General features: G+C 51.6%; 1 protein-coding gene across 1 annotated transcript; it reads left to right on the top strand.

Moving 5' to 3' along the window:
* The first annotated feature begins 1,457 nt into the window (after nucleotides 1-1,457).
* Nucleotides 1,458-7,963, top strand: KRT32 (keratin 32). The gene is made up of 7 exons (XM_035027421.1): nucleotides 1,458-1,922; nucleotides 2,603-2,685; nucleotides 2,831-2,987; nucleotides 4,271-4,432; nucleotides 4,515-4,640; nucleotides 5,314-5,534; nucleotides 7,712-7,963. The coding sequence occupies exons 1-7, from the start codon at nucleotides 1,458-1,460 to the stop codon at nucleotides 7,839-7,841; spliced, it is 1,344 nt and encodes a 447-aa protein (XP_034883312.1). The 3' UTR covers nucleotides 7,842-7,963.
* Nucleotides 7,964-12,527: the final 4,564 nt, after the last annotated feature.

The raw sequence follows: 12,527 nt of genomic DNA, 5'->3' as shown, positions 1-12,527 counted from the left end.
TAACCCCACATTTAAACATGTGATATGTGAGCCCACAGGTATTGTAGGCAGGACTGAAAACCACTGGTCTTGCCTATTGCCAATTTTTTTTTTTTTTTTGAGAGGGAGTGAGGACAAAGGGAGAGGGAGAGAGAGAATCCCAAGCAGCCTCCATGCCCAGTGTGGAGTCCAACTTGGGGCTCAATCTCACGACCCTGAGATCATGACCTGAGCCAAAATCAAGAGTCGGACGCTTAATCACCTGAACCATCCAGGTGCCCCTTGTCTGTTGCTCTCTTAAGAAATGCCCAAGGCTTCTCCTGGCTTAGCTCACCCCAGGGCTGCAGAGGGTCGCTTCTTAAGGGAGCTGATTCACACTGCTCCCCGTCTTTGAGATCTAGATGCTTCTCCTATACCTTAGTGGTTCTCAAGCCTGCCTGGAGAACTCATTTAACACAGATGGCTGGGCCCCACCCTCAGAGTTTCTGACTCAGTTGGTCTGGGGTGGGCGTGAGGAATTTGCATTTCTAGCACATTCCTGAGTGATGCTGCTCTCTGAGGTCCCGAAATGAGCCCTGCATGGCAGAAAGTAAAAATAGAGCCTGCTGCAGCGGGTCCTCCCCTGTCCTTCAACAAACAATCCTCAGACTGTCGACGTCTGTATATGGAGCAGTGATAATGAAGGGAGGATTCAGAGATGGTCAAGATAGAGCGTCTGCCTCACGGGGATGGTCCTGAGACTGATTTCCTTTTCTGAGAGAGGGGTCCTCACGTCTCTCTTTCTGACTAGCATCCAGCTGACGAGATGCCCCTGATTCTTAGGCTTTCTGTCTGTGTCTTGAGTTTGTTCTCTCCTCCCTGACATCACTTCTTCCCCTGGGTAGGAGGATGATACAGGTGTAGAAGCCTCCGAGGTTCTGTTTCCTATCTCCCTGGATTTATACCACTGAACTATCCATGCAGCTTCTAGCACCCACAAACTTCCTCCTTGGGGGGCAGGCCTCTCCCCATAGGAAATGCTCTCATTAAAAGGAACAGCTGCTGCCCCACAGAACCACGGCCTTTCTCAGGCCCGAGCAGGCGGGGGTGCAGTGGGCAAGACCATTGGTGGCACAGGGCCAGGTGCTGTGGTCCTCTGGCAGCCCCGCCCCGGTAATGAGGCCCCGGACACCGAGCTGATCCTTTGAAGATGTGTTCTGAAGCTCTCCCCTGGTGGTCAATGACAGGAGCCCAGTGTCCTGCTTTAGCCAAATGACTAGCTTCGCCTCTTTTATGGGGAAAGGAACTCCTTATTGGAAACCAATTATGAATTAATTAGCAGCTTCCTCTGGGGCTGAGCAGCAACATCAACACCACCCCATGATGACTTCCTAGAGCGAACCCCCTCATTCCAGGGGTATAAAAAGTCCCAGGCAGGTTGGGGTCTGCAGACACTGGCAATCCAGGTGACTACTGCTGAGGAGAAGGACCTCCCCGACATGCCATCCAACTGTTCAGCTTCCATCAAGAGCTGCCCGAGGCCCTCCTCCGGCTGTTCCAGCAGCCTGAGCTGCCGGCCTGAGCTGTGCCTGGGTTATGTCTGCCAGCCTATGGCCTGCGTGCCTTCTGTCTGCATGCCCACCACCTACCGGCCCACCAGCTGCCTCTCCAAGACCTACCTCTCCGGCTCCTGCTGGCCCAGCAGCTGCCGGCCAACCAGTGGCATCTCCAGCTCTGTGGGCACCTGCAGCTGGTACTGTGAGGGCTCCTTCAATGGCAACGAGAAGGAGACCATGCAGGTCCTGAATGACCGCCTGGCCAGCTACCTGGGGAAGGTGCACCAGCTGGAGCAGGAGAACGCAGAGCTGGAGAGCAAGATCCAAGAGGCATGCCAGTCTCAAGTGGCCACCATGTGTCCCGACTACCAGTCTTATTTCAGGACCATTGAGGAGCTCCAGCAGAAGGTGAGGGCAAGTAGTGAATAGACTCACTGGGAAGGCAACCAGAAGAGCAGAAGAGCTAGCATTCCGGGTTTGAATCTTGTTAATTCATTAAGCCACATTCAGGGGAAAGAGATGTCCCTAGAGCATAGGATTAGCTCCTAATTTGAGCATTCAGCTAGAGCCCTTAACATGGAAGAAGTCTGGGATTTAGTCTCCATTCTACTGCTGCATGACTTTGGGAGGGCCCTGCCCTTCCCTAGACCTCAGTGTCCTCATCTGTAAACTGGGGATAATAAGAGTTCTCACCTGGTGGGGCTGTCACAGGATTCCACGAATCGAGGCAGGTGAAGTGTTTAACACAACCTCTGGTACATGGTGAGTTTTCAGTAAATGTTAGTGGTTGTTAAGGCCCCGTCTGTCCCATGAATGACTTCAGACTTAATGGGATTCTTTCCTTCCACATTGTTCATTGCAACCAAATGGGGCAGTTGGATTTATGAAGACCTAGGTGCTTAACAAATAAATCCCATGTTCTCCAAGGACTAGCAGTTCACCAACTATTCCCCAGGGCTCTAGGGAAGAGGGGCTTCTGCAAGGATGACTCCCAGGCTGCTGAACCCTCTCAGCTACTGGCTTCTCACTTGGGTTCTTTCTCCTTTTTCTTGTCCTGAATTAACCCCCTCTTGTGCATTGGCCCCCAGGTTCTGTGCACCAAGGCAGAGAATGCCAGGATGGTCGTGCACATTGATAATGCCAAGCTTGCTGTGGACGACTTCAGGACCAAGTGAGTTTGGCCGGGGGCCTGCACATCTTTGGGGGCAGCTCTCCGTTAGTTTCAGAGAGGCCTGGAGAAGCCCCCGCATTTCCAGGGCTTCCCCGATTTCTGTGTTCAGCACCAGCGCTCAGCTGCTGACCGTGCCCTTGCACAGGTATGAGACGGAGCTGTCCATGCGGCAGCTGGTGGAGGCCGACACGAGTGGCCTGCGCCGGATCCTGGACGAGCTGACCCTGTGCAAGGCCGACCTGGAGGCCCAGGTGGAGTCCCTGAAGGAGGAGCTGCTGTGCCTCAAGAAGAACCACGAGCAGGTGAGCCCTAAAATCAAGCTGACGTGGCCCTGGGAAGCTGAGTGGGAAGAATGTGAGGTTTTGGGGTTGAAATTCCCAGGGGTGCCATGTCATGTTTCTGGGACTTGCCCAATTTACTGAACCTTTCTGAGGCTCCTCGTCTGTAAAACAGAGCAGCACTAGCACACAGGCTGCTGTGAGCTTTAAGGGAGTCCATGGGTGTGAAACCCCTGTCACTTGGTCCGTGCTCAGAGAGGCGAGCGACCTCCTCTTCTGCATCGTGGTCTTTTGTGACTGCCAGATGCTTGCGGTGACTGCACGTGTTTTTCTCATGCAAGCATTGAGAAAACATTCTGGGGGTGTAGTGGTCCCTGAGTGCCCGAGGGGGTTGTGTTCCAGAACTCGCAAGCAATGGCCTGTCCATCTCTGTCAGGCTCGGCTGTTGGGGTGACCCCCATCCTTCCAAGGGAGGGTTGAGTGCGGTGGTTTTCTTTTTTCGGTCCCCACCCTGTTCTTCCACTCTCCTGTTTGCATATAATATACTTGATATAAAAGTCACAGGTCTTTATTTTCTGATTTCCCCCCTCATCTCCTGCAGGTCCTCGGAGGGAGATTCCTCCACCCTGGGCACCCGAGTGTTGCAAAGCCCACCAGAGCTCTGGTGTCTCCCCGCCCACCCCCCTCTCTCAGTTGACTCTCAACCCCTTGACTTGGGATTTGAAAGAACAAGGGTCTCTGAATCCTGGCTGGGTTTCCTTAGGCTTAAATGTAAAGTAACAATCAGTTACCGCATACTCACTCAGTGCCCTAAGGTAGCTGACTCATCCTATTTAAATCAGAGAGCTGGGGACCGCACTGGGAGGCCACTAATGAGGCATCCTCACACACCCCGGGGCAGCCTCCGAGACAACTTTCTCTCCTTGGCAGCCAAGCCTAGGGAGGCGCCTGCTCCACTCGGGCCTTGAACCAAGTAAAGCCAGACTCCTGCTGCCCTCCGTCCCGGATGAACACGGGCTGGGAGGGTGGCTGGGAATGCAGGCGCACGGGTTTCGCTTTGTAGCCCAAGGAGATCAAACAAATCCCGACGTTGCTCTCGGCTTCTGCCAAAGTGACAGGAAGAGCGATGGGGTGCTTCTGCCCTTATGGGAGTGTCCGGCCGGAGCTGGAAGACCACAGGGCACGCTGCAGAGTGGACTGCAATCCTCAAAGGGCCCCTCTGACATAGACATCTTAGCATTTTTGTTCCATCATTTTATGTCTCCCTGGGGTGGTGACCCTGTGACTTCATGCTTGTGCCTTTTCAGGAAGTCAGTGCCCTCCGATACCAGCTGGGGGACCGCCTTAACGTTGAGGTAGATGCTGCACCCCCCGTGGACCTGAACAGGATGCTGGAGGAGATGCGGTGTCAGTATGAGACTGTGGTGGAGACCAACCTCAGGGACGTGGAGGAATGGTTCAACACGCAGGTGGGCCTCTCACAGGCGGGGCCGGCCTCCCTAGTGTCCCTGAGAAGGTACTCCTGCCCTTCTTCTGTCTCCCCCATTGCAGATGGAGGAGCTTAATCAGCAGGTGGCCACGAGCTCCGAGCAGCTTCAGAGCTACCAGTCAGACATCATTGATCTGAGACGAACTGTCAACACGCTGGAGATCGAGCTGCAGGCCCAGCACAGCCTGGTGGGTACTGGATCCCAGGTGGCATTGCATTTAGGTGCAGGCATCCAGGAGGGAGGAGGAGGCCCAGATTCAGACACCATGGTTGCTTGCCCAGCTGATGTCTCCTAGAGGGAGTTTCTCCCCAGACCCAGCACAGAGATCAAAGGGGCATGTCTCACATCTGACATGGGGCAGGTGGCCACTTGTTCTCTGCTTGGTCTGTCCTTCCAAACCTATGCTGCCTATTGGAGTGATAACACATCCCATGCTCAGGTTCCTCTCCGGATGAGTGAAATCATAGTCTCTGGAGGTGGGGCCTGGGCGCCAGGATTTTCTAAAAGCTCCCATGTGACTTTAATGTGCAGCCAGGGCTGAAGACCATGGATCTAAATAATGCCATAGGGGATGAGCCTGGTGAACCTCAGATCCAACGTGTAAAGCTAGACTGAGGATGAAGAAGGAATAAGGGATTTAGGATCACATGGACCTGGGTTCAAATTCTAGACTTGTTACCGACCAGCTGCTTAAGTTTGAATAACTCACTCAGCCTTTTTGGGGTTAGTTTCCACAGTGACTTAGGTGGGGAGGGGTCATTCCCAACCCCAAAGAGAGAGGTGGCTCTTCTTGAGCTCTTCTTTGTGAACCAGGAAAATACATCTACTCCTCCACTATTTTGTCTTTCCCTTTGTCTTAGAGGGACTCTCTGGAATCCACCCTGGCAGAGACTGAGGCCCGTTATGGCTCCCAGCTGGCCCAGATACAGTGCCTGATCAGCAACGTGGAGGCCCAGCTGGCTGAGATCAGGTGTGACCTGGAGCGGCAGAACCAGGAGTACCAGGTGCTACTGGACGTCAAGGCCCGGCTGGAGTCAGAGATCGCCACGTACCGGGGCCTGCTGGAGAGCGAGGACTGCAAGTGAGTGGGCCCCGCTGGGGCTGTATAGATGCGGGCAAGGGTTGGAGGAGGCCATGGGAAGCAACTGGGCCTACCCATGAGTTAGAGCCCTCTCATGATTAAGAAGCAGTTGGAAAGCTGCTATGACCCAAAGAAAGTCAGGCAGGTGTTCATGCTGCCATCCCAAACCTGGCCCATTGGGGAGACCATTGTGTTCCTTTCTGTGTCAGCAAACTCCTTCCAAGGGCTTCCCAGGTGCAGGGCATCATGGGGGACGTGGGGCTAGATGGTGACAAGGCCTCTGCTCTCAGGTTGTTTCCATCTGTTTAGGGAGATAGGCAAGCAACTGGAGCTCATACTTGGGGGGAAAGGTTTTCTGCACTTGGGAGGACACGGGTAGCTTTAGTGTGATCAAGTTGTGGTGGGAAGGAGGACAGGAAAGATTGGTGAGGCCCATCCCTGAAAACCATGAAGGCCATGCTGGGGAGGGAGGACCTTCTTTCTTTCTTTCTTTTTCTTTTTTTTTTTTTTTAAAGATTTTATTTATTTATTTAACAGAGACAGAGATAGCGAGAGCAGGAACACAAGCAGCGGGAGTGGGAGAGGGAGAGCAGGCTTCCCGCTGAGGAGGGAGCCTGATGCGGGGCTCGATCCCAGGACCCTGGGATCATGACCTGAGCCGAAGGCAGATGCTTAACGACTGAGCCACCCAGGCGCCCAGGAGGACCTTATTTCATAGGCAATTGAAAAGTCTAATTTTTTTGGTGGGGGGAGGAAATGATAAAATTTGCTCAACTGCCTATCTCCCCAGTGAGATGGTAAACACCTAGAACTCAGAGACATTATAAATTCTTTTTATCTCCTGCACCTGGCACATAGTAAATGCTCAGTAATGTTTCTTGACTGAGTCCGTGAAAGCTCAAAGCTGCTCTTTAGGAAGATGGTACGGATGGCTGCAGGATGGACAGAGTAGAGGGAAGAGGGTCCAGGCAAGGAACGTGTTCAGGAGGCCATGGCCATGGTCTGGGTAAGCAGTGGGGAGGGTTGGAAGCTGGGCAGTGCAGATAGGCTCAGTAGGGCCTGGTGGTCACCTGGGCGCAGGACACCTCAGGACAGTGGACACCTGGTGGGCTGATTGCTGTTGCAGGCAGTTTCTTATTCAGCATTCAGCCTTGCTTTTCTGTCATTCGCTCTTACCCTCCGGGGCAAGAGTTGCAAAGTTAAATACTCTTCAAGGAGCAGGCTGTTAACGTGCATGAGTGACACGGCTCACTGTGGGGCTGTGGAGGACCAGAGAGCTATGCCTAGTCCAATGAGGGCACTGCCCCCACCCCCCAAGGCTGTTTCTACCGTGTGAGTTGCAGATCCAGTATGGTTGGGTCTTTTGATTGTTCAAGAGAAGCTGGGGATCTGGACGTCTTTTAAATATTAAATTCTTCTGATTTTTAAGTATCTTCAACAAATTAAAAAAAATACAGTGCCGTCCATATGAAACATATTTCAGGCTGGATGTGGTCCCTGGGCACCTGTCCAGTTTCTGGGCTATTTGGCTCCCATCTACTGTCCAGGGTGTTTCTGGTTTTGAGCCCACACCTGTCGGTCTCTGAGCTCATCCTTTCTCCTTTTGCCATGTATTCCTTCTGTATGAATTACTTAGTTCCTCTTAGTCAACAACACTCTTATGACACGCCTGCTCCTGGCCGGGTTTGCAGGGTGCGCATTCATATGCGGCTGCTGACCTCACTGTTCAATGGGGAAACGGACCGTGACAGAATAACCACCAATCACTCTGGGAGGAGTCACAGGGTACCCCTGGGGGACTTGATACAGCGAGATCAGGGAGGGCCTCAAGGAGGATGTGACAGTTGAGTTGAAGTTCGAAGCTGTTCTTCATCATGGCCCATGTGGAGTCACTGAAGGTTTTAGGCAGGGAGGGGCATGCTTCTATTTGTGTTTGTAGAAGATGGCGCTGCCCTCGAAGTTGATAGTGGTTAGGAGGGGCAAGAGAGGGGCTGGGGAGACCAGTGAGGGGGCCACTGGGGTCATACAGGCAAAGGTGATGGAGGTGGGACTAGGGAGGCTGAGTGGAGAAGGTGAGCAGTGGGTGAATTTGAGAGGCATCTGGGGGGCAGAACCACGGCACGTGTTGCTGAGTTGGACTTTTTTCTAATCCTGCCCCACGTGCCTTTCTTCCACAGGTTGCCCTGTAACCCATGCTCCGCTCCCTCCTGTCCCCCTTGTGCACCTTCCCCCAGCATGCCTGGCACCATCTGTGTGCCCCGCACCGTCTGCGTGCCTTGTGTGCCCTGCCCTCCGGGCCGCTACTGAACTCCCTCAGCATCGATGGATCCAGGAGAAACCCGAGCTGGGTGCCTGGAGCCTCCTCAGGCAGAGTCTGACCACGGTCAGGGGCCAGCAAGGAAGCCCTCCAGCAGCTGCCCTGGGAGGTGGGCTGCGTGCAACATGCTCTGATCTGCAGGGGGTGCCCTAGCCCCCACTTCTTAGAAGCTGCTTCTCACTTCCACCTGCCCATTACTCTCTTTGCTGATGTTTCTGGTTGTCTCTTCTGCCTCAAGAACATATTCTTTTAACTGGAAAATAAAGCCCCATCCAGTGGCCCTGCAAGCATATCTTTCTCTGTTTGTCGCTTTGTTGCTGTATCCACCAGCCAGTTCTACTCAGTTGGGCTCAAGAAGAATGTGCCCAAATTCTATATTTATTTTTATGCCCCGTCTGTTTCCACAGAGGCTTGGGAGGCACTCGCTAGAAAGTCCTACATGCCATAAACTAGTTAAAGCCAGGTAATTGGTCCAGAGCCAAGTAATAAAAGAATAAAGAGAAGAGGGAGATAATTATGCCAGAAACCTAGGCCAAACTACTGTAATTGAGAATAATACTGTTATAATCCCACCCCTCCACCTCATTACAACTGGTACAATGGGATCATTCATTCATTCATTCAAATAACCTTCACTAATGGCCTCCTACGTGCAGATTTGGCATTAGGGGCTGGCTAAGCCCTGGGTAGTCCTCCAGACATTTTGTTAATGCCCCATTTACACCTTGCAACAATCTGCGACAAAGATACCATTATTTTCTCTTTGTAAATGAGGAAGCTGAGACCCAGAGAGGTTAAGAAACTTGCCCAAGGTCACACAACTAGTAAGAAATAGACCCAGGACTCAGTATAGGCTGTTAGGCCCCAGGGAGATTCAAGCAATTCATAATTCTGAGTCCTCATATTTGCAAACTACAGCTGGGTGCAGGGGCTACAAAAAAATGCAAGGGATCCCAGCTGTCCAGATGCCGAGGATTGGAGAGGGGGCTGAGGCCAGTGTGTGTAAGACACCACTCTTCCTCAATAAGGGCCAGATGATGATGATGATGATGATGATGATAATAATAACCATGACTACCACTTACTGAGCACTTACGATGCACCTGGTACTGTGCTGAGCATATTATATAAACCAGCCTAGAGCACCTTGCACAACCACCGTGTAAGGGAGACATCGTGTCCATTTTAGAAAAGAGACACTGAGGAGTGGAGGATGGGTTAGCCAGTTGCCCAAAGTTACATGCAAGGACAAAGATTTGAACCCAGGTCCATTTGCTTCCACTGAAGCATCTATTCGAACCACTCTGCTAGACGGTCACATTCCTACCTAGAAAGAGCACACACTAGCAAAGACTGGGAGAAAGTACTAGCGTGGGGAGAGCAGGAAGGGCCTCACGCAGCTGGTGGCATTTGAGAGGGGCCTGAATGTCTACAGAGCAAATGAGAGGTAGACGTGCATGGAGCCTGCATGGAAGCAGAGGTCCTGCTCAAGAGGCCTTGAGTGGCTAGAGCAGCAGGAATCCCTGTGGAAGCCTGGCTGGAATAAAGCTCATGTGGTAGGAAGGTATCAGACCATGGTGGGTGGTCGGGTACCCCACAAAGAGCCTGGACTCCATCCTGAAGGCAGCAGGAGGGCTGCTGCGGGTTTTGAGCCCCAGGATGGCATGGCCGGAGTGATATTTTAGAATGTTTCACCAAGGAGTGTCAAAAGGATGGCTGAGGGGCAGGGGGAAAGCTGATAGGAGTGTGTGGAAGAAGCTAAGGAGACCTCAACTCAGGTTGTGACAGTGGGAAGGTCAGTGTGAGAGGCTCAGTAAAGGACCCGACTTGGCAAGGCTGGCCACGGCAGATGAAGAGGAGAGTGCCAGAAATGGGAATCTCGCACACCTTTCTGAACCTCAACTTCCAAACACACTGTCCTTCCTTAATGAGCTGAGGTGATGTTTCTATTAAAGATCTGCCCTCTGGACTTGCCAAGAAATGATGAGAGACGGATTGGCTCCTGCAGCTGCCTGGGGCTCTCGGGACATGATGCTGCACGCAGGCCTGGCAGGCAGGGTCGTGAGCCTGACAGGAGACACAAACACACTGCTTAGCCAGCTATGGTTCCTGAGTGTGGAGGTGAGGGTAAAATTTCAGTGAGCTGGGATGCCAAGGGAGAAGAGCTTCTGGCCAACTGGATATTCTCATAACTGAGTACCAACCAGCGGTCCTTCTTGATTTCAAGCCCTGTGTAAATTTGCCTAGAATGTGCTTAGCTTGATAAACACAGTAGACTGAACAGAACCAGATCTTGGGTTCTAAAATCCTAGGACTGTTCTGTCCAATATGGTAGCCACAAACTATAGGTGGCTATTGAATTTTTAATTAAATAAAATGGAAAATTCAGTTCCTCAATTGTACAACCCACATTTCAAGTGCTCAATTACCTACATGAGGCTAAGGGTACCATACTATAGAGTGCAGATGTAGAATATTTCCATTATTCCAGAAAGTTCTATTTGCCAGCACTGTCCTAAACTGTCAGAATCATAAGGAGTCTTCCAGATGATCTGGCCCAGCCTCTTCCATTTACAGATGGGGACTCTAAGGCCCAGAGAGCTGGAAAGATGTGCTCATAGACATACAACCAACAGGTGGGAATCGAAGTCTAGGGGGTCTCTCTGAGCCCTTTATGTTTTTTCCAAGCACCAAGGTTTATTTTTATTTCAGGCAAATAAATATTTTTCCTTTCTCCTCCTTCCATGTCCTTAAGAACAGAGGCATTTTCTCTGAGATGCTGGAACTCCATCCTGGGACTATATTTCCCCTTTAAAAAAAATAACTGGAAACCACCAAACTCAGAATCTCCTTATCCTTGGAGCATGTGGCTCAGTAAGAGCACAGGCCCCAGGCTGTGGCCAGAGCTGTAGCAATCAGACAGGGGTTGCAGGTCAGGAGTTCAGGCCCCTGGGTCCTTTGGGGACTTCTGCAGGCTCCTTTTCCCTCAGAGCATACTGTCCAATCCAACCGGGTCCCTCTTTCCACCCTTGTGTGTCATCTGACTTGCCAAGACCTGTCTGACCACCGAAATGCCTGTTAAATCTTTTTATATGATACCAAGCTCGGAGTGCTGCCCCCTCTGCTGGACATGGATGGCCACCATCTTCTGTGTTCGGATGGTGCTTCCAAGCGAGAGAGGTTTCGAGTTATCCTCCTGCCTAGCCCATCTCTCTTTTCTGTTGGATGAAAAAGCCATGGGTGTAGACTTTGGGAAATATTTATGCCCACCAGCACCAGGACCTCCTGGAAAGTGGACCCAGTGCCACACATATGCGGATTCTCAGAGGAACTCTGTCCTCATATCAAAGTATTTGGATTTAATTAACTCCAGTTTATAGGAAAACTTAGGCAGGACCACACAGTAAAGTAATAAAACCGTTGGCGTATTTTGATGTTTGAGAGGAACTCCCACAGGTAGCAGGATCTTCCCTGAGTGGGGACTGGAAAAGTAAGGACGTATGTTTCAAAGATGTGACTTCCCCTGAGGCCATTAAGGAGACTGGTGCACAGCGTTAGGCCTGCCTCTCACTGCCCTAGAGCAAGGCCCCCTTCACGGGGTCGGAGTGAGGGCCAACCAGGGCAGAACTGGCTTCAGGGAAGCTTCCAGAAAAGTAAAGCCCAGTGGTCAGACACATTGACTGGGAGAATAACCAAGATAGTTTGTGGACTGAATGACACTGAATGGGACCTTCCCTATGATATTGGAAAAACTTCTGCAATATGATCAGGAAAGGAGATGCTGGGTGAAAACTGGGAAGATCATGAATAAGAACAAAACAATTCTTTGTGTGTTTCGTAGATTTCAGCACAAGCACGCAATGATCTCAATTTGGCTAAATAGAAATTTCCTAAGGTAGTCTGGAATTCAATCTTCTTGAGCAATTGGTCAAGGTAAATTCGTTTCCAAAAAGTCCTCTCTCTAAGCCCTAATTAAGTAACCAAATACACCAACGAGCGTCTTGCCACAAGGGAAACCACAGCAGCGACTTTGGCTTCACAAAACCTGCGCTGGGATCCCAATCCCACCGTCACTAGCAGTGTGATTGTGGCGGGTCTCCTAACCTCCGTGCATCGCAGTCTCCTTCTGCCCGTGGAAAGGCGGGTAGTTCTACCTCCTTCACAGAGTCAGTGGGACAGAATGCATCTCAGCCGTCCACCATGATGTCTGGCATACCCTAAGGGCTCAATTAATGTTGGTTAAAGAAAATCTGCGTTGGCAACAGGTGCCCCTGTCTATGGAAGCTGAGTCATTTTTCAGCGCCATTTCACACACAAATTTCAGAAAGAACAGGGGTAGAAGCACCAGCAACACCACCACACCAGCCACCACTGTCTAGGCCCCTTTGCTTTGCTCTGAGGTTCAAGAGCATCTGGATGGACTTCCGGTCTCCATCTAAATACTTCCGTGCAGTAGAGGGTCCGGTGTCCAAGGTCCAGTGTCCACCCATGTGAGGCCCTTCCCCTGCCCCAGCCCTCTGGCTCCAGGGCGGGCCAACATGCTCCCCACATGCTCTGAGGGATCCAATTTTTAGGCCTCATTCATTGTGCTGCGTAGAGCAGGGTTGGCAAGCGACAGCTCACAGGTCACATCCAGCTATTGCCTGTTTTGGTCATTAACGTTTTACTGGAACACG

The sequence above is a fragment of the Mirounga leonina genome, unplaced genomic scaffold (genome assembly GCF_011800145.1).
Source record: "Mirounga leonina isolate KUSES-001 unplaced genomic scaffold, KU_Mleo_1.0 Mir_200, whole genome shotgun sequence".
Taxonomy (NCBI): domain Eukaryota; kingdom Metazoa; phylum Chordata; class Mammalia; order Carnivora; family Phocidae; genus Mirounga; species Mirounga leonina.
Note: the sequence above shows the minus strand (reverse complement) of the source record. Positions and strands in the feature narration are given on the sequence as shown.